The sequence below is a fragment of the Falco naumanni genome, chromosome 18, assembly GCF_017639655.2.
Source record: "Falco naumanni isolate bFalNau1 chromosome 18, bFalNau1.pat, whole genome shotgun sequence".
Classification (NCBI taxonomy): Eukaryota; Metazoa; Chordata; class Aves; order Falconiformes; family Falconidae; genus Falco; species Falco naumanni.
In genome coordinates, this window is record NC_054071.1 from 5,966,346 (window position 1) to 5,994,249 (window position 27,904).

At 40.7% G+C, this 27,904-nt stretch overlaps 1 protein-coding gene across 5 annotated transcripts in view; it reads right to left on the bottom strand.

Annotated features, from left to right (window-relative positions):
- The window catches only part of NSF (N-ethylmaleimide sensitive factor, vesicle fusing ATPase), a 75,089-nt gene that overhangs the window by 23,909 nt on the left and 23,276 nt on the right, over positions 1–27,904 (bottom strand). For all 5 annotated transcript variants that reach the window (XM_040617501.1, XM_040617503.1, XM_040617502.1 and 2 more), the window contains exons 5-12: positions 27,573–27,739; positions 26,749–26,856; positions 26,046–26,121; positions 20,934–21,089; positions 7,299–7,498; positions 5,183–5,348; positions 4,552–4,626; positions 1,286–1,473 (exon numbers count right to left, since the gene is read on the bottom strand). In XM_040617501.1, the coding sequence (XP_040473435.1) occupies positions 1,286–1,473; positions 4,552–4,626; positions 5,183–5,348; positions 7,299–7,498; positions 20,934–21,089; positions 26,046–26,121; positions 26,749–26,856; positions 27,573–27,739 (1,136 nt within the window). The remainder of the gene's footprint in view (positions 1–1,285; positions 1,474–4,551; positions 4,627–5,182; positions 5,349–7,298; positions 7,499–20,933; positions 21,090–26,045; positions 26,122–26,748; positions 26,857–27,572; positions 27,740–27,904) is intronic.

Here is a 27,904-nt window from a genome sequence, read left to right on the forward strand (position 1 = left end):
ATAACCTGACATTTCACAGTCCTTAACTCCTTTCTACTTAAAGATACACTGACCTCCCGTGATCAGCAAACCTTGGGAAAGCAAGGCAATGTTTCTCTAGAACAGAGAGAGCCGAGAACATCACCAAGTCTCTGTGGACACTGAGACAATCACCAAACGAGTACTTATTTGAAATGGAAGACCTTGTACAAGCCTCTTCTGAATTCAACCAAGATTTTAGCATCAGCAACATCTTGTAGCAAAGGATTCCTTCCACAGCTTAAATACTCCTTCACACAAGGAACATCTTTGCTTTGCTTTGATGGTGGCCCTGCTGGTATTGTTTGCTGCTCTCCGAGTTCTTGTATTAGGAAAGAGTAAACAGTCATTCCCCATTCACTGATTTCAGTACCCTCATGATTGTTCACACTTTTCATGATCCTTCACCATATTTTTTTCAGGCTGAGAAATCCCAGTCTAACCATTCTTTCAACGAAAACCCTCCTACACCTCTGCCCTTCCCTGCTGCCTCTCCATATCCCAGTTCTACCATAACCTTCTCAAGGCGAGTGTCCCAGCATTGCACAGATTCAACCACAGCATAATCACAGCCTCAGTTTTGCTCTATACAGCTCTCCTAGTAAAATCTAATGTTACGTTTGCTTTTTTCACTGATAAGGACTGGGCTGGTTATTTCAAGATCATTATAACTCCAAGAGCTTGACGTCAAGTAATGGCCAGTCAGCCCCTATCATTGCCAGTATCTTTTTGAATTTTCTTTCCCCAGTGTACACTTCGATTCACTACATCTTGTGCACTCGCATTATTGCAAATGCCTTCTGCAGTTTTCCACAGGTAGGCATTTGTCTTTATGACCACAAACCAGCTATGAGCTTGTAACCTCACTCTTCCCCCCTCTTTACAGATCATTTATAAATATATTGAGTTGCACAGGCTCCAGCAGAGATCCCTCCCATAGGACTGGCTGTCCCCCCTTTCCCCTCTTGCCTCCTGGGCCCAATCCATAAACTGAGCTCCAGACTTTCAGTTTTTATCAAAATTCACTGACAATCAATGACCTTCCAACTCCCACCACACTATGCCAGAGCCACCTGGAAGTCAGGAGATGAAAGAGCTAATTCAGAACCATGTAAAACCACAGTGAAAAGGTGGTGTCCATATGAATTTCATCTCCTAAGGTATGCTGGGATGCTATTACCCATTTGGAAGCAAACATTCAAGAAAAGATTCCAAACATAATTATTTTCCCTTTCCCTTTGCCCCAGTGAGAGACGACTGGACTGACCTTAATGTGTCTGTTCATAGCAGTAGACTGAGCAGCTCGAACTAAACCTTCTAATTCAGCACCGCTGAAGTTTTTAGTCTCAACTGCCAGTTCTGCAATGTCCACATCTTCAGCCAGCAGCTGGTGTTCCCGCATCCGTACTGTGTGGATATGAAGAATCTGAAATCGACCCTTCTCATCTGGCAAGCCTGAGATTTTAAACAGAACGCATGTCAATCAATGCCTCGGCACAGCAACTGCAGCAAAGCATTTCCCTCTCCATGGTCCTACTTCCAAAGGCTCTGCCTCACCATGAGCAATTCATTCTTACAAGTAGAATATGTGACAATGTTTTTTGTTTGAGAACATTCAACTACACTAATTGCCTTAGCAAATTCCGTTTGCCCTTTGTTGGCACGTTGGCAGTCCCTAATCACTTCTCTGTCTTCTATGTGTTTCAACACATCCTCCAGGAGAATCTGTTTCATGATCTTACTGGGCACTGAAATGACGCTAAGTGGTCAGTAGTTCCCACAGTGCATCTTATTACTCTTTTTTTAAAATGAGTGCAATATTCCCTTTTTTCCTGTCACTGTGGACTTTGACTGACTGCCATGACTTTTCAAACATGATGGAGTGTAGCTCAGCAACTACAGCAGCCAATTCCCTGAGGACCCAGGGATGCATCTTGTTGGGTCTCATGGTCTTGCATATGTCCAGGTTCCTCAGGTGGTCTCAAAACTGATGTTCTCTTACAATGAGAAGGATTTCTTTTTCCCAGTCCTTGCTTTGAGGTTCACGAACTTGAGAGATGCAGGGAAAGTGAGTGATCACCAGTGAGAACTGAGGGGGAAAATTTGTTGAATACCTCAGCCTTCTCCGTGTCAGTTGCCAATAGTTCTCCTGTCTTATCTATCGGGACAGGATGGAGGTGTACATTTTCTACATTTTCTTTAATCTTTCTTTTCTGGCCAATGCACCTTTAGAAGCCCTCCTTACTATTCTTCACATTGCTTGCCAAATTCAGCTCCAGCTGTGCCTTAGCTTTCCTGATCCCATCCGTACACATCCAGACAGTGTCCCTATGTTCTTCCCAGGATACATGTCCCTGGTTCCATGCCTGTGTATTTCCTCTTACCCTTTAGTTTGACCAGGAGGCCCTTAGTGAGCCATGCTGGTCTCCTGCCTTCCTTGCCCGATTTCTTACACGTGGGAATCAAGAGCTCTGGTGCATTAAGAAAAACATCCTTATAAGAGTTGCCAGGTCTGCACCCGAGTGCAGTTTCCCAGGGGGTCCCCAATTACATAATCAAGTGAAAGTTCACTCTCCTAGAACTCAGGGTCTTGGCTTCACTCTTCACCTGTCCCATACCATTCTCATAAAATGTTCATCTTCTCTGATGGAGGTGCTAATTTCCATCTGCACCCTTAGCAAGTCCCTTCTGAAATGTATATAATGGAAGATACAGAAAAGACTTTTCTTAAAATAAAACATAACAAGTCAGATCACCATCTTGGTAAAATAATGCTATTCTTTAGCTCATTTTCCAACCTACCTTCCCAGCCTTTATTACAAGGATCTGTTAATTTGCACTGATGAGTATTTGTGCTGAGGATGTGTGAAAAGTCATTTGAAAATGTGCATAGTCCCCAGCAGTGTTCAGTCCCTATCATCTGATAATTTATTCTAGGGATGCCTTGCTCAGTCCCTGGAATTTATTTAATTTAATTAACTTTTGTCTACTAAAGATGTAGGTCTTACACCTGCAGTACAATCAGTCTCACCTGTGCTTACTAGTAACAGTTGCTATCAGGCATTTGTTTTCAAGTGTGAGGCTGTTCAAAGGCAACTGTCATTACGGCTACACTTTTTCATCCCTAAAATGCTTTCTTTATTGAGTCTTTCCTTCAGATCCTTGTAGCTGTGTTATGTTTGTAAAGACTGTATCTGGCTACAGTTTTTGCCAATGCTAATATTCTCTCATTACTATTCATCAGCTTGACTTCCAATAATGCTTTATGTACTGCTATACACTTCCTTTCCCAATTTTCCTTTTTTGTGGATTAAGCCAGGAGTAGGCACAAGTGTGTGTCTATTTTTTCCTGCATCTAACAAATGTCTTAGTCTATGGCATATTTGAAACCATCCATGCTGCCTGTGCTCCACCAGATATTTACATCCTAGCTAGTGCTCTAGTTGTACCTCTAGCCCCCACATCTTGCCGAGCTGCGTGAACCGTAATGCCCGATATGAACTTATTCCCTACAGTACTCAAGGACAGCATTAACTCTGGAGCATCAGCATAAGCTCCCGGGTTACCACTGCTGCCTCAGCAGTCATCAGCTTCACTTCCTCATTCCTCCTTTTGCCTCAAACCTTTCCTTTTCGGCTACCACCGAAACTCTTTCGTGTTTCTGGCTCTTCCAAAGAGTGACGTTACCCTTTAAGGATAAGAGAAAAAATCCCTAGCAAGCTCTTCAGATTACATTGATAGATCAGATTTCAAGAGTTCCCCTACAGTTCAGACCAGCACACGCAACTGCAATTTTGCCTGCCACTGTAGTATGGTATCATATGATTTTTAGGGTTATATGGACATTTTCATCTAATTTTCTGCAATTGTAAGGAAACAAAACATATTAATAAACATGCCCCTGCCTATTCCTTTTTTGTGACTCTACAGTTTGAGAATTTTTACCTTTACAATAGTCGGTGCCTAGCTCTGAACATAGAAAATGTTTTGTGACGTGTATGTCTGTGGAAGGTTAGGGGAAAACGTTTTACATGCTTTTTCAAACTAGACATCTGAAACTGCATTGTTCAATCTCTAAATTAAACACAGATCTCAACCAATTTGAGGAATTGACTGCAAGACAGGATCATTAAGCTTTTTATCAGTCCCGTGCTTTTCTCTGTTCAAACATTTTTCCGTGAATTGTTAACCTCAAAACTGAGCATAGTCTAGTCACCCTTTAGACTCCACCATGACCTTTACTGATCAAACTTCTGATCTCAAATGCAAAGTCAAAGACTTGTTTTCACGAATCTATGATGATCTGGGCTTAATAAATCCTATATTATCAGATATTCCAATAGCTTATCAGTACATAAGTCTAAAATGGTATTTTTAATTGGCTGATTACATTTACATGCAATATTATGGAAAGAGTTGCATGAAGTTCAGCACCTATGCCACCCTGGTTAATTGTTCACTTTAAAATACACATTTGCTTTACTATTGTAAGTACATGTGAGCTTATGTACTGTGATATGCCAGCTTGCTTACCAATCTCCATTTTCACCTCCAGTCTCCCCGGCCTCAGCAGAGCCTCATCGATCAGGTCAGGTCTGTTGGTCATTCCTAAATTCAGAAGTTAAAAACAAAATAAGCATTATCTGAGCTTACTAAGTGGGTCTCCAACTCCTGAAGACAGCCCACAGAGGTAAGAAGATACCTCAAAGAGTCTCAAGAAAACAGACAAAAAAATACCCATCTTCAGAAATATTGCAGAAGTCATGCCCTGAAGTAGAGTCAGGGCAATAGGGATCAAACCCGTACTTGTGACTCTATCTGCAGGGCTCCCAGCACCAGGACAACCAGACAACACAGCCGGAGAAGCCCCACTCCTTCATATGCCAATACATCAATGCACATAATTCCCTGCAAGTTTTCTCAGCCTACAAAACACTTGTTATCAGAAGCTGAAGGAGAAAATTGTTGAAAGCAACAGTATCAGCCAATTACAGCACTATCTCCCTTTAAAACTGCTACTGATGCTTGTCAGATAGCAGACGTTCAGTTTGGATTAGTCCAAACGGAACCAATACCAGTAAAGATAACTTAGCTGACCTGCAGTGATGAAATACCAGCAATTTTCAGCCAGACCCCTTAACAGAGAAAGTAAGCACCATCATACCAATCACTAGGATGTTATTCAGCTGCTCTACTCCATCAATTTTAGACAGCAACTGGTTCACAACAGTATCATGGACTCCAGTGCTACCCGCCATGCTTCCTCTCTGCTTGCAGATTGCATCAATCTCATCAAAAATGATGATGTGCACACCGCTGTTTGCTCCAAGCTATTGGAAAAAAAAACACATCAGGAATGACACACGTCAACACTGAAAGCAATTCAAACAAAACTAACTTCTCAACAAGCTCAGCCACACAGATACAGAACATTGGTACCTCCATGTGTTTTTAATATCACATATTATATATGTATCAGGCCCCTTTGCAGAATAACATCTTGCCATCCTCCAAAATGGGGCAGTTAGTGGGCTTTGCCCAAACACAGGACTCCACAGCTGACACTGGTAAGAGAAGCAGCGTTTCAAGGAAGAGGACTAGACTGAACCAGAAAAGCACCAGCCTAAAGCTGGAATACACAGCTCAAAGGGTCACAGTACTCAGGATCTGGGAAAGCCCTCTGAAAGGGAGATGGAGAAGAAAGCACACCTGTGGAGGAACGTACCCGATGGGGGACATACCCCAGCTTGTACTGAATGCAGTAAATACACGGCTTGCCAGACTATCTTTGCTCTCAATATTTTTAAAGGAGCCCATTCGTTCAATGTGATCAGGAAAAGAACCGCTTATTTCCAGGTTCACTCAAAGGTGAAGCAGTTACAGCTGGTAAGAGAACAGCATACTTTTTATGACCGTATTATGAAGCTTTTTCCCTTCAAATTCCACCTCTAAAACATCTTTTGTGGACAGCGGAGACCACATTAACACTGGGTAAATGTGCTGTCACTGGCAATCTGCCCCAGACACAAGTCATTACAATACCAACCTTTTCGAGACCTTTTTAATCTTACAACTTGTCATCAGGACCATCCCCTCCAGCCAATATAAAGTCTATTTTAACAGGTGTGTTATTGCAAAGGAGAAGAAGCTCACAGCTTTCAGTTATATTGCAAAAACCAGAAAGAAGGTGATTGTTTACATCAGTATGGGTTACCATGCAAAGCTGACTTACTGAGTAATCTTCTGCAGAAGAAAATTAAATGATTTCAAGCCACTGGTAAAATATGTAGATTTTAATAAATAATTAATATCTAATATTATTTATAATTATATATTATATGTATATTTTATATTTATAATAATTATCTATTTATTATATATTTATATAAGTCATAAATAAAATTAAGGGACACAACGTCCTCTGCTAACGTCTTCTAAAAAGACTTCCCTATATTTAACTGTGAGTTGCCTGACATCGTATTTTCTTTACCAGAAAATCTATCAAAATTAAGTGGTCCACAGCAGGGAAACATTACCACAGCACACCTAAGTAATTACACCTTCAAACTAAAGACTGTACTTTTGATAGCCAGCTAAAGTAATGGATAAAAAAAAAAAACAAGTTTGGAAAAAACATTCTCTTTATCTCCACTTCCAGTTTCAAAAATTTGTACACTCTAGTTTCAAGACATTAGTCTCATCTATCAGTTTTCTGCTGAGAAAAATTAGTGATGCAGCAATTATAACACTTCAAGGATTACAATATCCTCATACTAACAAGCCTGTAACCCCAAAACCTGAAATTGTGAAAGCCTAATTTGAAATTCATCCTATGTTATGGTCCACCTGAATTTAGTAGCAAAATCCAAATAGACTAATGGTCTCTGCCACAAAAAAATAAAAAAGAAGGAACTTTGCAATCCCATTTTTAAGCACTTTTTGAGCAGGTGACACACCACATAATACAAAGCACAGCAGGATGGGCCCTACTGCGTTACTTTAGAATAACTCTGCATGGCATTTAAACAAATTGTCCATCTTCAGCATAGCCAGCTAGAAAACCAGCTACCTTTTCAGGTTCTAAGATCTTTTTTTCAACTGAGAATGTGACTCTGTAGAACGTTAATATTCAGTGACTTGCAAGGAATAACTATAATTGCAAGCTAAGCAGTGACTCAGTCTTTTAACGCAAGCAGTAATTTTCTGATTACAAACCTCCTTTCCAGCCATTCTTTAGGCACATTCATACTGACCATGCTACTTATCTATGTTTACATTACCCTTCTTTGTTCTTCTTCTGCATCAGCAAACAGCTTGCGGATATTGGCCTCAGATTCACCCACATATTTATTGAGGATTTCTGGACCATTGACCACCTTTGGTTCTCTGGCATTCAGCATCTTCCCAATCTGTCTCGCCATAAGTGTTTTACCACAGCCTGGAGGTCCATACAAGAGAATGCCTTTCACATGCTTGCAGCCTAGAACAAGAGAAAACAAGTTTAGAAAGCAGGCTTACGATGGAAACAGCAATAAAGAGGAAATTGCTGCTTACAGTAGAGGTGCTACAGGGATCTGGCAGGGATGTGCACTAGCCTTAGCTCTGCTCAGTGCCTTCCTTTATCAGTGAAATTCAAACAAAGAATTGCCAGACTGAATCAGAGTCATTTCAGTGATCCAGCAAGGGTCAGGAAAAAGAACCCACAGAACAGCACAAATGCTCTCCCATGCATTAGGCATGCCAAGTTAATGGCTAAGGACTGAAAGTGTGATTTATGATTTCTGGTCAGTAATAGAAAGCAACAGGGAACACTTAGTGAACATGTGAATAAGATACTTTTCAGTTCAATAAAATCCAAGTGTAGGTCCCAGCAATACTGATGATCCCCAGATAGTGAGGGGCTGCAGATACTTTTTTTACATCCTCATATGCCCTGAACACCAAGCAAAGATGTACTAGCAATTTAGGACAAGCACGTACTGTATATGGTTCATTTCTCTCCTAGAGGGACACACAGTGCCTACAAAGGGAGCCTTCCTTCACAGAAAGGTTTCAACTGAGTTTAATTTTCAGGTGTGTAAGGAAAATGAAGCATCAGACCGTCAGAATTACTCAGTTGATGGTGAGCTCCCCATGTAGACACAGATCAAACACCTTAATCTGATTCTTGAAAGAGAAAACAAGGAATATCATGTAATAACGCCTAACTTTTTACTCCGGTATTGGGGCTTTAATGAGTCCCGTATAATACATGTCGCTCTGATTGCAAGTTCATACAACAAATACTGAGAAAACTGAAAAAGGCTTCTAACAACCACTAGAACTGTCAGCCCCAAAAGCTTGACCTGTAATTAGAAAGACCTGAAACACTCTAATTTATTCAAATAACACGACTTTGAACGCTGGCATGAGCACTGGCATGTAAATTCTATTCTCTAGGGAAACAGAGGATACAATGGTTGCAAGCTAATGCTGGACACATCCCAGTCGGCAACAGGCACGTTTCCTCAGTGTGCACACAACTGATAGAGGTTCCCCAGAGCAAACAAGAATCATTTCCCTGAAGGACTTGTGGAATTTTGCGTATATAGCTCATGAGCCCCAGACTATTTTATCAGCTTTCTTAATATCCTCATGCCTTATACTACACTAAGAGAGGTCGCAGCACCAGCATGTGTCCCTTATGAAGTTTTATTCACTTAGTGGGACTAGCAGCATACACAAAAGCACTAGCCAGACAGAAAAGATAACTGCATCAAGACAAAACCTTTTCCCTGGGAGCAATCCTAAGGGGCTGGTGCTGGAAAAAGCTGAAATAGGAGAGCCGAGATCATGTATCAGCAGCAAGTTTTAAACACAGAGCATCAGACTCGGGAAAAGCCTAAAGAAGTAGAAAGCCACAGTATAGTATCATAGCTGAGGCAACTGAAAAAAAGAACAGTGAAGAAAAATAGAAGTTACCTAGAAAAGACACAGGAGCTATATACTGCCCAATTTAAAAGACATGTACAAGACAGATTCAGGGTCAGAGCAAGTTTGGATATTGTCTGCTCACAGAGTGGTAAGGAAATAAAAGTAGTATGTAACTGATTTTGTCTAGCTCCTTGTACTTCCAGCAGACCTTTTTCTATTTTCCAGTGGATACTGAAGGTCAAAGAGTAAACACAAAACTACAAGTAAACAAATTTATTTTCAACATTTAGGACACAGCCGGTATTTCAGTAACTTACATCTTCCTGAGCAATTATCAGCACAATAAAAACTATTAGGTTCCTCACTGTATCGCTTCAACTTTGCCCATGAAAAATAAAGATGTGCAGATAGCAAAATACTAAGCCTACATGGACTCAGGGTGTCCTTCTCCTTCAAGTGTTTTAGACTGCCTTGGCCACACATAACACCAACAACAAGCCAACAGACTCCAGCATCTACTGCCCTTCCTCTAGAGGTGTAACTCATGTCACTGTCAACCTCGGCAACCAGACCAGTGAGGACATCCCAAGGAAAGGGACCTTGAGGAAGCTGTACCACTCTAGCCCATGGGAAAACAGCACATCTGGAATCTGCCTCAATAAAAATCTTGACTCTGAACACAAGTGTTTAATTACAGAAGTAGGGAATTCAGTAGCACCTTTTCCTTTTCCCTTGCTCCATCTCACTGCTGCACAAGATCCCTACACGTGCTCCAGACAAGCGAGGGACACGAGACCACTGTATTTGAAGATAAAAAAAACTCTATGTTTTATTTCAAGAAATTTTATCTAAAACCTTAGAAATCTTTAAGCATGAATTGTCTGAGGTAAAAAGCAACAAGTTAATTAGTGGAAACTGTTCCATGCTGTGAATGACACTCATAATTCATTCATTATGTACCACGTTCTTGCAGTTTGCCTTTTTTAAGGATACGGACCATCCCACAAGTGCCCTGCAGTGCTTAAGATACACATTAAAGGAAAATCCAAAAGCAGCACAGATGGCACAGAGCTCAGACTTAAGAGGACCCGAGTTCAGTCTCTACCATCGTCAAAAGTTTAACAAGTTTGGGCACACAGAGTTATTTGTCACCCACACAGCATGACTTCCCTTCTGGTTTCTGGCTCGTCTCAGCTACGTGGTAAGTTCACCCCACACAACAGTCTCCTCACAGCTGCACAGACCTCACGGCAACATTCTGCCTTTAAAGAACAAGTACTTTTCTCCTTTATTAACTTACTGACACTCAACTGTGATTTCACTTACTCCTGAACAGTATAATGATAAAGAATTAATTTCAATCTGAATAAATTGCTCACTACAAAATAATTTGTATTATTCACATGCACTGCTCTCTCTCTTTCAGGTTGTTCATACACTGAAATGAAGTTTCAGGAGAGAACACTGCTATGAGGAATGTCTGATCCCTACCAAAACCCCCAAGAGCAATAGTGCTGCACTGAGTAAGCATGGTAATAAAGCTGAAAGATTTTTCTGGGCTTCTCTGCAGATAAAAAATTTACTATAAATATCAAGAGATCTAGCTAAGAAGAATTCATTAGTCAACTTTCAGGCATCTACAAGTCAAAAAACATAAACAACATATACTGTCAGTAAAGACAAATTTCACACAGGAATGAATGAGGCATAGATAAATTAAAAGCTATTCCTGTCAAATCAATGTCACGAAAGGTATTGTTAACGTGTTTTGTGGAGGAACATGATCACCTATGTAGCCAAACAGCACAAACCAGGATTTCAATGATGAGTGATGCTTTGAAGGGAAATCCCAAGCAAACTGATGCTCAAACAGCTCCACTGTGCTCAGGCAAGAGAGGCTATCAAAAGGCTATCGGCAAGTCAGGGCACATGTACACAAACAGGCCTGGGAGCATCCTGAAAGAGGCAGGAAAATTGTGCTGTATTTTTCTCTAGTGCACTTTCAAAAAAGAGCCATGAAGAGCACTCTGCTCCTTCCCCCCTCCCCAGTTTTCCTGCAATTCATAATCTCTCTCCTAGAAGGAGGTACAACCTAATTATATCCAGTAGAAGCTTCCCTTATACAACCCAAAAAACCTGAACTTCTTTACAAGCTCAAATATTTCCCTCCTCTGTGTGAGCTAACATACAGCCTTAGCAAAGGGCCAAGGCTGTAACACACTGCACCTGAAGTCTCATTTCCCATAGTGGGAGCATATGGAAAGCAAAAGGCAAACTGGCATGGTTACAGCTGGGTGACTCTGGGAAAACAAAACAAATTTGCTTAGAAAGCCTCCTAGGATTTTTGCCCTCTTCCTATTCCTCAAACTTGCCTATTATGAGAAAGCATTACTTCTTATCCGATAAATAAAAAAAATAAAAGACAGAAGCTGCTGCAGGAAGAAAGAAAGAAGGCTGGTCAAAGCCAGGCCACTGCTTCAGCAGCCTGCCAAAGTCCTCGGCTGTACAGTGCCATTAGCTACTCACCCCCCGAGAGCAAAGACCAGCTCTGGGGCGCAGCACGTTCCCCGAGAACCTGACAGCTAACCTGACCCAGACAAGCTCGGCCAGTGTTGGGCAGCCCACGTTCAGTCTTTAGCAAGTACCACCACACATGTGTTCCCCCACATCTGAGCATCAAGGACATTACTGACCATCTGCTGCAAGATTTGATTGCCACTGAATGGGCAACATTAAAAGCTGGGTCTTAATCATGTGGAAGAACATTCCTGAAACCAAAGCAATTAGCTCCTCTTCAAATAAAACTGCCACAAGCTACTCCAGTAGAGATTTCCCTGTATAGCTACATTCACCTGGCTAAAATTAAAGTTTTAAATACAAGCAGGACTTTATTAAAATAGACAGGTGATGACAAACTACAAATGTTACGTCTCAAATCACAGTGGGATGCTATGCACCACAGAGGAATTTTGATTAAGTTTATCTCCCTTTCGCTGATTTCACCAATGCAGCCCAAATGTCAATACTATTATGAGAATTTTATAAACACAAATTATTAGCAGTGCAGACATCTCTAACTCGTTAAGTTTACCATTAGGAGTCCCAATCAAAGGTCACGCCTGTAACCTGATACTTAATTATGCAATTTAATGACATACAGTTAGAGGCTGAATAAGTATGTTAGCAAGATCTAAAAAATACCCAGTATGGGAAACATTCTACACAAAGCATCACGGAAAAATCATAAAACCTGGTAAGAATTGGAAACTTACTCGTGTTACCAAGAGAGTCAAACACTATTTTGAACCAGAATGTCACTTACCCGAAGACAAGACAAAGTTTATTTGTTCAACTCTCACTATTCACTTTTTTTGAAAGATCAGAAGAAATCTTTTAGTATAATAGGGATTTTCTACTTGGGAGTGTAATTCCCCTTTTAATTAAAATCAAAGCATTCTGGTGTGATTGTATCATTCAGATGCATGTATTGGGAATCTGCATTGATAGTAAAGTACCGATCCCGAATACATCAGTGAGAGATTCTTATCTTTGCACATTAATCTTCAAGCAGGTTGGGGTAAGATTAGGGTTACCAGACTTCACACAGACAAAATTTCCCCAAAAATCTAGCTGGGTGGAATTTCCCCCTCCTCTCATCCTGTAAGCCCAGCATTATTCCAGCCTACATCACCGCCTCCAGTTAATATTCCTGTAGGATTTACATGCTACCAACAAGCAGCAAGACTGAAGTAACTTGTTTCTGCTTCTCTATCAAAGCTGAAACAGGGAAGGGCTACACCTGAAACAGAAGGTTTTATTTTAATTGGACTCTCAATAGCCAGTTTATTTGATTTATCAATTCATTGTAAAGAGAAGACAACCAAGTCAGTAAGTTCTTCCTAGATGTTTGAAAACAGCTTTCTCATCATATCTTGTCTGGCTGTGAGAAGTTTAATGCACGGATATATAAAGAGACAATACCTAGATTTACAACAAGGGCGGGACGTTTATCAATTTCTGATGGAATGTGATAAAAAATAAATCAGCTTTAGAGAAGCTTCCAACTGAACGCTTTTGGCTACACAAACAATATCATGACTCTCAAAAAAAGGGATTTTGGTAAGAGTATATACTTTAAAGACTGGTTTGGTTTGTAAGTCATCACTGCCACAAAGAGTAAATGCCTGTGCCTCTTAATAAAGGAACTACAAAAATTTAGCTAATTTAAGACAAAGATCATGCAGAGCTGTTGGATGGATTGCTGAACACAGCAGCTGATATTTACAGTCGTATCCCACCTGGTTGTTAATAGCTATAAATCTCATCAGCATTTTCTACTTTTTGGAATAAACCTGGATCATTTCTGTCTACTTAGAATGTCAACATGATATAATTTGTAAATGACTTATGGAACACTTACCCACAGAGCATTACAGAGTAAATAACTATCAACATAACAGGGTCACTGGGATGTCTCAAGGCCTGGCCTTCCAGCTAGAGAAGGCCTGTGGCTGGCAAGCAGTGGTGGTGATGCCTGCTGACCAACAACACAACTGCAGCCGTGTGAAGTAAGAGCAAAAGTCTTCTCAGGATCTCGTAATGACTATGGCCATCAACATAGAAACACAAAAATTCCTTGCAGCATATTTGCTGGGAAGTCCCTTCTCTCCCTTCCAAGCCTGCCATCCACAACCTTCACTTCAAATTTCCACATTCCTGCGTTGAAAGAACATTTTTTCTTTCCTGGCCATGCGGAATTTTGAAGCCCCCTCCCATATCACTCCCACTGGGCTCTTTCCAAGGCTGAAGATTTTCAAACCAATTTACTCTGTGTACAGAAGCTTTTCTGATCCAACCATCCTGATGCCCTCCTCTGATTTTTTTCCCGTTTTACTGCATCCTTTCCAATACAAAGGCCAAGACCGCATCCAGCAATTCAATATGTGAACAGATTACAGATTTACACAGTGGCATACTTATGTTCTGTTTTGGGGGGGTGGGTGGTGTGGGTATTTAATTCTTGTTAATAATTACCAAATTCAAGTAGGAATTGACTGACCCCTACTGCACCTTTGAGTAATTGTTTTCATAGATCTAGTATAGCCCCAAAATTTTGCTCAAGTGGAAAATCAGCACAGCCAACATTTTACAAATTGTGATTTTCATGCCCATCCTTTTTCACTGATCAAAGGTTTGATTTGTTGTTTTATTGCTGAGTCACTCAGTCTTGGGAAGTCCTTCTGCAGAACCACAGAACAGTTGAGGCTGGGAGGGACCTCAGGAGATCATCTCATTCAACCCCATGGTGCAAAGCAGGCTCACCTACCGCAGGCTGCCCAGTGCATCAGCCACGTCTCACAGTTCTGTGTCATCTGCAGACTTGCTAAGGGTGCTCTGTCCCATCCTCCAGGTCACTAATGAAGGAGTTAAACACTACCGGCCCAGTATGAACATGTGGGATACACCACTAGTGACTGGCCTCCGTAAGGGCATTGTGCTGTTAATCACAGCTCTTCAAGCCTAGCAAGCTGAGCCAGTTTTCAGTCCACCATGCTGCCCACTTAGCTAGTCCATCTTCCATCGGATTTTCTACGAGGCCGTTACGGCAGTGTTGAGAGCCTTAATACATTTAAGATAAACATCCACAGCTCTCCCCTTATTCCCTGAGCTACTGATTTCATTGCAGAATGCTATCAGGTTGGTTAAACAGAATTTCTACTACAGAAAACCACGCTGACCACTCACGATCACCTCCTAGTCCTTCATTTGTCTGGAAATGGTCTCCATAATTAGTTGCTCCATCACCTTTCCAGAGACTGAGGATGAGGCAGACAGGTCTGTAGTACCTGGCTTCCCCTGCCCTTCTTGGAGATAGGAATAACATTTGCTTTCTTTCAGTCCTCAAGAACATTTCCCGATTGCAATAATCTTTCAAAGAGAATTGAGATGGCCTCACAATGATACGAGCCAGCTTCCACAGCACTCATGGATGCATCCATCAAACCCCAAATGCAATGCAGCCTTCAGTTTCGATTCATTTCAACTGTCTCCTTTCTCAAGTAATTCACAAACAAGCTGAACAGCAGAGAACTCTACAGAACGTGACTGCGACTCTTCTCCACTGTGTGGACCAGCTATTCCTACAATTGTTCTCTCAACCATGTATCCAGCCACACATGACCTCTCCTCATGTTATTAGCTTCTTCACTTCCTCCAAGTTTCTATAATATGGGGGATGCTTGGGTGGTCTGAAATCAGTCTCTATGTCAGAGACTTCTTAGCTGTCCTCCCCCAAAGAAACTGCAGAGGCGCACTAACAAGCATGTGGAGAAAGAGTTAAGTGACCAAATTCAGTCCCACCAGCCACAGGGAACCATGTAGTGGAGTGAGCAGAGTAGTTAATTTTATCATCACATTAGGAGAAGACAGGAAAGCATTGGTCCACTTCTCAATAAAGAAGAAAAGCTAACAACAGAAAATGCTGAGTTCAAACTGCTAAATACTTTTTTTTTTTTACACAAAGACTTCATGTGTTACGTGGCAGCTAATATAAGTATCAGTGACAAATGGGCAAGAATAGGAAAGAACAGTAGGAAAAGAAGAGACAGCCCACAACAGTATTAGATATTTGCAGATTTCCTGGACATGAACTTCACCCCAGAGCACTCAGAGTGGGTGAAATTATCTCAAAGTCACTGAGAACTGGGACAGGGTAGGGAAGACACTGGGGGGGGGGGGAGAAAATGAAGGTCATCTATAATGTTATAACGTGAAAATGAAGAGAGCCATGGGGTTAGACTAAATCTTGAGATGCCTTTCAATCTCAACTGTTTTCTGATTGTGTGGTATAGACTATCACTAATTTAATTCCTGGAAAAATCTGGCACAGTGTCTTTTTAAGTAGGCAGAAGAAAACAAGGATACAAGAAACAGCCAAAAGGAATTTATTAGATCAGCCTGAAATAACTTCCCTCTAGGAAAGAGCAGGAGGTCATACACAGAGGATTTGAGAACACAAATACAGCAACAGAGGGCGATTTAAAGTTTCATAAGGTATAAATAGTTCTTACACATCTTCATAAACACATAGGAAAAACACAGGCTGAATGAAGTTAAAGGTAGATGAAAAGTAGATGGGAAAAGAAACCACAAGAAAGCACAAAGAGAAAGGATCCATCCTGAATTTACCAGTATGCAGCACTTTTATTAATAGCCTAGAAGATGGAACAGAATGCACTTACTAAATCTGCAGGTTACAAAGCCAAGATCTACAAATACACTGATGGTCAGGATTAAATTCATTTAAAAACAACGTAACCTGATGCACAAGTTTCTGAATTGGGGTAGGAATAATTAACTGCATGTTGCAAAACCAAAAAAATGTCATTTTGAGGATTACAACCAGGCACCAAGGCACAAACACAACCTGCCAGTTGACCTGGAATCGACCAGCACCTCAGTTACCATGCCCCGTTTTGGTCATCGCACTTCTAAGCAATGAAGAATGACCAAGGGGAGAGAAACCACAAAGATCAGTGATCTAGAGGTTATGAGAAATGGCTTAAGAATCTGAGGTTTAGCATTGAGAATACTGAAGAGAAACACGAATAGACAAATATCTAAAAGCTGCATCCAAAAACGTGAAAGAAAGAACTAATATATGATGAACTGCTGCAAGACTGAGAATAAACACTTGAAAAATTTTGACAGTAAAGATTCTATAAACAGTGGAATGGGCTGCCTTGGGAAGTTCTGGCATTTCTATCATCTCAGTTACAGGTTAGACATGTCTGACACTAATTCTTCATTAAAATTATCCTATTTTAAGAACAGACTGGATGAGATCCTTTCCATTATTCTTGTTCTCTTACAGTATCTGAGTACTTCAAGAACATTAATATATTAATTTTTAAGACAGCTTAAAAGACAAGCCTCCACTTCACAGGCAGAATCCAAGAAAGAAAATGATCTCTCAGTATCTGCTAATCTGAACGTTCATCTTGTCTTCTGTTAATACTTCACTTTTCTATACTGAGCTGAACTTCAAAAATACAGACCACTGAAATCAATTGATCCCAAGAGGTCAGAGGACAAGTTAAGATGGTTACCATGAAATACAAATTACCTTGGAAAAGTCTGATTTAACCTACTTAATGATAGTAACAGGAGAGGATGGGGAATTTGGGTTCCATTTCAGTCTCTTAAAAGGAACGTGATCTGTAACGTCAAATATTTCTGTATCTGTTATCAAACCATAACAACAAACAACACCACGTACATACAGAATCTGCTTTTTCAGTGGCCTTTACAATGACTAATGTGACACCTAAGTCATAAAAACCACTTCCCTGCTGGAAGTCAAGATTGTGTTTCAGTGCATAGAGACACTAGAGTGTTCTTTAAAAAGGCAGACAAGAATTCAGTACTAGCACTTTCTTTTCAGGCCTGAGAAAAGGTTTTTCAGTTGTGTAGAAATTTACAGCTCCAGGCACCAAATCTCAAGAACTTCAGTCCAAACAGCCAAATATCTGTTAAGTCAGAGGAGGAGGAAAAAAAAAAAAAAACACAACAGAAAGAGAGAGAACAGTGTAAAAACAAGTATTCAGCAATCATCTTAATGTTAGGCAATGACACAAACCATTGAATGAGCTGAATTTCAAGTCTCAGCAGAAAAAAACAGCATTTAACATGAATGCAAAGAAAGGGCTTATCTGCAGGAATAGTTTAGAAAAATATAGCATTTATCAAATAAAAGAAGGCACTTTAGCTTGAGCAAGAGGATGCTCCGAACTGCAACAAAGAGTAACCAAAATCAGGCTGCAGTTCACCATGAAGTTACACAGCTTCACTATGAGCTGGACATCACAGAGATCCAGAAAGGGCTTGAAAAGGAAGACAATTTCCTACAAACACGGCTTTTGTAGGGCTGTCGTTCAGAAAGAAAGTGACTGATAGCTTACCTCCATCAGTGCCCTGCAAGTGTAAAGTTCCTTTGTAGGACAGTGAGGGATCATGGACTGCACTAAAAAGGAATGCCCCTTTTGTTTCAAGATACCTTCCTCAATCCTCATCCAGATAAGGATTTATTGCCATTTGGCAGTCACAAGATTATTACAAGTCAAGCATCAGGCAAAAGATAACAGCATCACCAACATTCATAATGCTAAAGAACCTCCAGTAAATGACTGTGAAACCTTAGCCTTAAAAGCAATCAGCTTAAATTGATGAAAGTCCTACTGTGGTTCAGAAGGGACCTTACCCCAGAGCCTTCCTGTAGCTATGTCCCATTAACCAACCATGGAGCTGATCTCGCTAAATGCTAACCCCTATAAATGGTTTTTATTAGCAGTAATTTTTGCTTCAAATCATATTAGCTCACTACAGAGCCATACAAGCCCAAAACTACCACAGCAGAGTTTCCTGCATACAGGAAAAGCATGGGTAGGGAAAAGTAAATTGCCCCCTTGCAGGGCAGCAGGGAGCTATGGCAAGGTTTAATGACCAGCTAAAGTTGATCTAGAATTTCTTTTCTGGGATAAATCAAAGATTGTAGCATCACAGTAGTATTTACACCCTTGGATGATATGGTTAACTGACATTGATCTATATACTTCAAACCCAGAACATTCCTTGGAAGTTAGATAAACCACACACAAATTGCAAGTAATTTTTGAAGGGTCTATAGAGCCTCTATGTAGTTACGGGACAGAAATATTTATTACATTTGGCATGGAAGTTGCAGTCTGTGAGCACTGGGCAAAAAACAGAAACGGGTAAGTACTAGAGCACCAGATAGCAAGCAAATTCTTTCTTTTCCTTTCCCAATAAATTATATACAAAGGTGAACAGCTGTCACACTGACATTTCAGATCTGAAATATAGTTAAGAGCAAGTTATAACTAAGGCAAAGAAAATGAATGTCAAAGTTTTGTTTTTCCAAATTTCAGATAAGCTCTTTAGCCCTAGGGTTAATCAGAGAGCTAGAGAGCTCTGTTTGGAGTCTAACTTCTCACCAGAAAAATGTTTCTTTGTGCAGTATGTGTGTAAACACGCAAAAGTAAGACTATATGTATTTATATAAATCATATGGCACACCTTTAATTCATTGCCCAGGGTAATCAAAATACTAGTGGTCCTTCAGAGAATTTTCTTCCTGTATTAAGCAACACCAATTAACAAGAGGAACCATCTGAGTAGCATACCCTGCAAAGCAGCTCCACAACCTCACCCTGCAGTCAGCAAGGTTTCCGACCTTTTCCAGAGGTACCTGATGGAGATGTAGGTCCTCGACAGAAAAGCTAGCTGCTGCACATCATTACCAAAGAGTGCCTAGCTGTCAGGTTAATTCAGCTAATGATAAAACCGAGGGAATGTAATCATTTTTTGACACACAACTGCTTAACGTGCTGCCAGATTGCATGCAGCCAGGGAAGCTGAGTAGGTGAAGCTGTAGCAAAATGAAAACAAGCTCTAATTAGCACTAGCGTACTAGCGTAGTTCTCATCGCAGTCCAGTGACACCGATGAGAATTCCCAAAGTCTAAATCTTCTACCTTCACATATGGTCACAACTAAGGACTATGCTACAGCCATGAATATCCGTGATAGTTGCTTCAAAAGGTAAAAATATTTCAAGTAAGGGATGCCAGTCCATCCAAAGGCCAGTTGTCAGCAACATTCCTGAACTGGACACAACAGAGCATCTAGATAAAAGCTTTTCTTTCCATAGCCAACACCATTTCTCTCATTTCCTCTCTCCACAGAGCAGCTAAACTTTTAACAAATTGAAGCATTTGATATTCTCAAGTAGAAGCAGAGAAGTTATGACTGGCTCACAGCCGCAAAAAACAGAAGAACCAGTATCAGCCCACAGCATGCCTTGGCTATCACATCAATATGAGGTAAAAAGACAGGAGAGAGAGAATCATGCACTAATTGGACTTAGCCTACAAGGTTTCTTCAATGTTCCTCCGAAAGTGTTCAAATCACAAGAAAAGACCTAATGCACCTCACAGGGAAGCTTAACATCAGTTCCACAAGCACTGGAAATGGACAGACTTCACACACCCACACACAAACAGGATGTGTCTTCTGATGAAAATCTGTTTTGTAACCAAAATCTTGATTGCTTCATTTGTGGGGCGAGGGAAGGTGGATCAAGAAATATAAACATACACAGAAATCATACAGCTATGGATTCCAAGTTTAAATATTAACTCACAGAGATTATATTCAGAGAACAAGGACCAGCTATAACATCCCCAGCCACTTCATGTGACAAAATAATATCTGCAGCTGCACGCTACTTACTAAAAATTAAAACCAGGCCGATTTATCTACCTGCCAGCACATGTTTACAAGGTAATGGGACTGCCTTTCCTTCCCCCAACCCCCCCAAAAAGAAGTTATATTTAGAATCCATGTTTTTATTTCACAAACTCAAAGATGTATCACGGCCTGCACATCCTCTCCAGCATTTCAAATCTGACCAAGCATAGGTCACACAAGATACTCTATTTATTAGGCTACCATTGTGAGAAGAAAGTTTATAGTGCGACTGCCAGGACAACAGGTTTTTATTATATAAGGCAAGATCGTTAAGACAGGATTTCCTCTGACCTATATAGACAGCCCATTGTCAGTAAGTCACGAATAGGAGTGCTCAGTCTCACTGCTAAGAATAAATAAAGCATTCAAAAGAACATGGAACATTTTGATTGCAAGAGAAAAGGATTCAGTTAAGTCTCACCTCATTCATTCAGACATTTCATGTACAGGGTTGAGTACCTGTGTTGTTTTTTGTCCCCCTCCTCTAGCCAAGTAACAAGAGTATGAAATACATTTGGGAGCAAGAGGATCAGAAAAGGCTTTGTTCATCTATTAGATCACTAAGAAGCTGCCATGTTATAGCATCATAAGGTGGTTAGTTGATAACCAGTCTTTACAAACCAGAAACAGGCCCGCATCCTGTCCCCCAGCTATACTTCTTCAGATTACACTCACCCATTTGCTCCACAATTTCAGGTGGAAAAACTCGAGAAGCAAAAGCTCGCCGGAAAATGTCTGAGAATTCTTTGTCAAGGCCCCCAATGCCCATTTTCTCAAAATTCCAGTCTGGGTTGATGATTGACTGGCGATTCTCCTTGGTCTTTGATTTACCTTAAAAAAAAATAAAATAGTTTCAAACATGTAGCACAGCAGAATTACAGCAAGTAGAAGTACAAACACCAAAACAGCTCTACCAGGTCAGACCCATGTCTAGCAAACTCAATACTCAGTTGCAAATGTTAGCCGGGAGGATACACCAAGACAAGGATACAAGGGCAGCGTACCAAAGACTCAGCTTATTAAGTAAGCCATTTTCCCAGCCTTCCAACCACCCAGTTCATTGATTTCTCAAGCCAGCGGTTGCTCCTAGGTATTTAAGAATCCACAGTAGATTTCTCTGCCACAAATTTACCCAGGTCCCCGTGGACCCATGTGAGCTTAGTACTCGGAGTGCCCTACAGCATCTAGCTCAGCACGTCTGCTACTGGCTGCACAGCTGCACACCTCCTTTCATGTATCTCAGCCAGCTCCTACCAGCTTGTCATTTCATGTCCCCCACATCCTCTCAGTCTTCTCTGTTCCTACTACATCCTTTGATGCCTGTAGACAGGCAGACTAGAACTGCATGCACTGTGGTTTGGTTGCATCTTAAATGCAGGTACAAAATCATGCTCCACTTTGTTAAAATTCCTGTATTAATAATGTGTAATAATTCTGAACAACCTTGCTTAATAATTCTTAACAACAGGACTCAGGCTGCTACTGAACATGGGTCCAGCATTTCCTTGGAACTACCATACCTGGGATCTTGCACAAAACAGCAACCACTTTTGACCAGAGTTAGGAGTGTTCATCCTCCCACATATCAGTTTACGTTTATTTATACCGAACATCCTCTGCCATTTTATTTTTTAGTCACTGAAGTCCATAAAAGCAAGCTTTGTCACCTGATTCAGTCTTTTTTCCACTTTATTGCATAATTACAATGAAAAGCAAAGGCCCCAGCACAGATTCATGTTCAAGTCCACTGGCACCCAATATTTACTTCTACCATTTCATCACTCACCCACTCATGCAAGGACCTTTTCTCTTATACATCTCTGTTTAGAGCCTTTTTAAAGAAACTGTGATAAAGAACTTTGCTGGAAGAGCTTTGAAAAACAAGCAGACTGCATCAGCCCTTATGCCCGCGCTTTTTGATGCCCATAACAAACTCCGGTAGCATCATGAGGTAGGACTGCCCTTACAGAAGACAAGCTGACCCTTCCCAATGTACCACCTTTATACAGGTATCCACTAATTTAATTCTTTGTTGCATTTTCTGTTGATTCTTCTGTACAGATTTCAAGTTCAAAGATCTATACTCTCCAGACCTTCTTTAGAAACCTTTTAAAAACAGAAGACAGCACATTTGCCATCCTGCAGTCCTCAGATACCAGAGCAATTTTAAGCAAAGTCACACAAAACAGTTACAAGGTCAGCTAGCTCCTTTACAGCTCAGAAGAATAAAAGCCAAGTCCTGGCAAACCACCACGCTCCATTTTGTCTGTCTGTTCCATAACCTCTTCTAGAGCTACTTCAAGTTCAGCCAGATCCCCTAAGCACAGGTTTTGCAGTCTCCATGAGATGATGTAACCACACTCTTTTCCTTTTTGCTGACAAACCACATGCATTTTGGTCTTGCAGAGCTCCTTACTCCCTTTTCAGAGAAGCTTTAAAGTACTCGGGGTATTTAGGAAGTAGACAATAAGCATAAATGCTCCTATAAGAATACTGCTGGGAAGCTGTCAATTCCATGTAGTCTCACCTTCAGTTTATTCAAGGGAATTTATAAACAAGCACTGACAATTATTGGTTAGATTAACATTCCCAAATGGCTTTCAGCATCATCACTTTGCTTAGCTACCAAAGAAGCCAACAGTAATATAAAAATCCAGAAAGAAAGCAAAGAGTCTGAAGATTATCCTTAACTCGTGCAGAAATTGGATGTCTTGTATTTTCGTAAGACTTACACCGTGCTTTACAGGATTTTTTGTACAGGATTTACAGGACCATTATCTCCCCTAAAAAGCCAGTCATGGCAAACTACAACTGTGCGTTTTGCTCATTTGTTCTATAATCTCTTCTAGAGATACCTCAAGTTGAGCCAGATGAGTTAGCATCTAGAAGTGCAGTAAGTACACCGAACAAAGGTTCTTTGTTAGCTGAATTAGACTGCTGCTAATCCTGGTCTAAAACACACCCGGAATCAATATCTCAATTCAGAGTGCAGCAAAACAAACAAGAACATGCCTTTAACTGACACGTTAGGGACAACACAGTAGCATGTATATAACATACTGCACTAATTATAGTACCATGCAGGGTAGCAGCGAGCATTTGATTCACCGATGACTGTGTATTTACTATCTCATTGCTCCACTAGTGTTTAAATCCCAGCACTTGGCCAGTGATGTTCCGCTCCCTGCAGAGCTTAGCCTACATCCCCCCCTTCTGGCAGCACCCAAGCACGATAAAATTATTGGAGATTGAATTAAAACATCATCCATTGGTTTTATAACATGTAATTTTATGCTAGTTATAAGAGACAGAATTGGTTTCATTTTTTTAATTATTGCAATTCTTTTCTACTGGGGAAAAAAAAAAAAAAAGGCCCTTTATTGAAGGCGGCACTACTTCACTTTTATCTCCTCTCTCAGAATTTAATTATTCAGGACTTTACAATTCTCCAGAGACTAACAAAGCACATTAAGTAGCTCTGCCTCAGATGATTAATAAAGCACCAATATGACACAAGTAAACTGAAGCCTAAGCAACTCTTTTGTCTGCAGACAATGTAATTGAATCACAGTGAAGGATTCCTATTTCCAATCAATCAGCTCTCCCATAGGACCACTCCTCACACCTATACATGCTAGGAGGAAGATCACAGCTCATTACATGGCTTTGACTATCAACCAAGGAAAATATTACTGCTTGCTCTGATGCAATAAATTGGATTGTTAATACTCACCTCAAAATGTCCTATCAAAACACAGTAAAAATTAAATGGGCTGTAATCGTGTAATCGCAGGTATGAACTAATTTGCCCATGTGAATTTCATTTTGTGCTCTTAAAATCTGTATCTTTGTTCACAAATTAAAGACATCTACAATTCAGCCTACAGACCTCTGGTGAGTTTTTTTTCAGTGCAGATGACTGGCTGTGCTTTCAGATAAAAACTTCCCCGTAAGATGCAAGGTATGCAGTTACACAACAGCCTCATGTCACCCCAGTTTTGGGGGCAACTGTAGCACACGAAGCAGACAACTACAGAACATGAAGTCACAGCTCTGCATTCAAGGGAATAGGGCACTTCAGAGCAGCATCAAAACTCAGCCTCTGCCGCAAGCTCCTGCAATGCTGAGTGAGTTTAATTGTACTTTCCTAAGTGGCTAGTACCCTCATATGTTTTATTTCTGTAACAAATACCCAAAGTGCTGAGCATTCACAGTCAAGCAGAGCTCTGCTTTGAAGCCTACTGCAAAAAAGGCAAGTATTAAAACTCAACTGAATGCTCATCTCAGCTGGCCAGATTCACTGAACCCCCACACACCACAGCCTTCACCTACCACTTCTTATCTGCGGAAGAGCAGCAACAAAAGGAGTTTCCCTAGGTCATGGGCTCTGAGAAGAGGGAACGAAATAAGGAAGGAAGGGAGGTGTGGGGGAAGCGTGTCTCTTCAAGTACAGGACTTGAATCACACCCAGAAAAGAATGCCTAGAGCCTTATTACCGGCAAAGGAGGTATATGCATCTGTACACTTACTAAGTATCATCCACTTCATAACACTGATAAGAAAAGGAACAGCCAGACTATCAGGGTGTACACCTGTTCTGTAGGACAGCCACCATGGTCCCAGGGCACACACAAAGCCAGCTGCAGGGAAGGGGCCCTCACTGCCCGCTTCTAGTCCCGGTTCCCATCGTTCAAGCTGGTAGTTCTATGAGAACACACCCAATTCCTCCCCAGCCCTACACCACTTTCTTTCTAAATGAACGCATGGAGGACATATCAATTATTCCCTGATTTCCTGGCTAATAAAGTCTGAAATTGTACATAAAGATTTGTTTTGTTGAGGTTTTAGAAACTGTCTCTTTAAAAAAAGTTCAGTTTTGTTAATAAGCTTGCTGTGTAAACAGTTAGAGCAAACACACCCAAGGAACCCCCTGTGCTGTCTTTTGCAGCTGTCATCAGTTTCTGAAGAGCAGGACTTTCAGAAGTCAAGAAAACTGAAGTGCTCTTCAGAAGCTGTCCTCTCCCCCTGAAGAATCGATCTCAGAGATGGAATTTTCAGAAATAAGTTTTGCACTCACTTTGACATTCTAGCTACACATTCAAAAAAGTTCTCCATTTCCTATTTCCCTGCTCTTTTGATTAAATTTAATTAAAGAGGTGTTGGCTTATAAGTACCCCTAAAAATACCATTTTCTGATGTTTAAAGTTAAAATATCTCAACGGTGCTGTCTTTTGTTGGATTTACTGGTCCATTGTGCCTTTATAATCCAGGCTCAGGAGTGCAAATTAACTTCACTCATCTAACTTGACTTGGTATTGCCAGAATCTCTCCAAGTCACACTCACCTTTTCTCCTCCTATCTCTGTCTCTGTATACTTTCAGATAACAACATGGTGATAGTCGTAGTACAGACACACACAGACCTGCTCTAGTACACTGGTCAGTTGTGGAGCTTCATACTGGGAGGACAGTGACTTTATTATAGAGTCCCTGATTAGAAGCAGCAAAGTCTGCTGGAGGGGTGGTGTCTTCTCAGTGCAGTGGTTTTCAAGAGAGCCCTGAGCACCTACAACCTGCTTTCTAAAGGCTGTGACAGGTTCCCAAGGGATCAAATACAGTCATCTGCTAATTTAAACAGATACCTGGGAGACATTCTGACATGCAGTTTTCAATAGATTAGGTCAACTGAAGTAACCAGAAAAACAAACTTTGAGGCATAAAGTCTCTGAGGCCAGAAAAGCACCAAACTTCAAGCATTATTTATCTCTTTGGATACAGTGGCACTTACCAATCAGATTGAGAGAGGAGTTCTCAGCTTTTTCAAAGGCAACTTGACTGTTTCCCAGAACCAAACCAACCTCAATCTGCAAAAGGGAGGGAAATAATTACATTAAGCTATTAGGCTCAACTTCACATTGCTCCTTAGGTATCTCCAAGCATATCTCAGAAGGCAAGAAACAGCAGCAAAAGCTCCACTACAAAAGTCACTGGGAAGAATATGAAATACCACACCTCCTCTCAAACTAACATCATTGAATACAGAAGCTCATCAGGTATATTATATTGGATTTTTAAACTTGTTTAGTTCAAAACCAACTATTTCATTTCAGCAAGATCTAGCAAGTAAAAAAGAAAATAAAATCATGACCTTTCTACAGAAGAAAAAAATCAACACTGGACATATCTGGAAGACAAAAAGGCTTAAGAGAGGGTGTTTCCATGAATTACTACATAAAGAACAAAAGAGATTGCATCTTCCCCAGCTCTGCACTTCAACTCATGCAAGTCTAAGCTCCCAACCACACAAGCAGAGGAGACCATTAAACTCAAAACAATGCTCCTTATTTCTCTGAGGCAAAAGACACAGCCAGGTGAAACAAACGTGCAACTTCTCCAAATGCAAGTAACCCAAATTCCTCCTTGTAGCAAGATCTGGTCAGTACTTGAATCTCTGCAGTCCCTGAGGAACGAATGAATTCCTGTGAGCCTACCTTCTGCTTTTTGCTTGCTCCAGATTCTCCTTTGAGAATGCTGGGGTCCATAGCTTCCATGTCCTTTACCAACAGGCCAAAAAGTTTGTCATTAAAGCTGAACACAAGCTGTGGAAAGAAAAAACAGAAGATTTTAACTCATTGAAAAAGCTAAAAAGGACTTGACAAGGCTACTAAGACATGAAAAGAAAGAGGCCTGACACCTAAGTTTACCACCCAACAAATTCCATGTAGCTCTTAACCTGTAAAGGTCAGGTGAACTGAACAAGTGCTTTCCACGTCCCCGTATGTAAGAGTAACAGATTAAAAGTAGCAGAGCATGAAGTCAATTGGAAAAGAAAAAAAATCAAAGAAAAATTCTCCTTCCAAGAAAAGCTTCTCTTTCCCCGCTTTTTCGCCCTGGGTAAATGTTGAAACATGCTACTGAGAATTAATTAAAACTGGTGTTAATTTTGATCTTACATAGAAGGAAGACAGAAGTTGCTTCTCAAAATATTCCAGGAGCTGCCATGCTTATATCCGACCAGGCCACAATAGAGAGAGAACCCAGCTCCCTCAAGCCCTGAGATCGTCTTCACAAAGATAGGTAGATTTCTTTAGATAAGGAAAAGGTAGGTTTTAAACCACTCTCGGTGAAAGTCATGATGGTTCAACTTGTCAGAAAGAAACCAATCACAAAATAAACCACTTCTGCCCTATTAACTGTCCTTTGCAGGCCATAGTCAGTACCTAGGTATTTTTCACTATTTTACGTCAGCGTAGTACAAGCATGCTCACGTTACTTAAGAACATTTCAGCCTTAAAAAACAAAACAGAAGCCACACCTGCTGGCCTACGGAGAAGGCTTGGCTGTTGAACTGCTGGATGAATTCAGCAGCCATCTTGTCTGTGTCATAGGGGTTGGAGTCAATGTTCTTCTTCTGCAGAAAATCTATCTCAATTGTCATTGTGCCGATACACTGCTTAGCCTTGTCAAAAGTGTATAAGGAAACTGTTAAAAGACAAAGAAACAGTGCACTTCAGAACAGCAAGGTCCCCCCACAATACATACTGTAAGTTTGGCGGTACACATTCTTTTATTCAGAATGGGTACTTAATAAAATTGAACATATTATTTCAATAGAGACACTTATTGCTTTTACATCCATGTTGTACT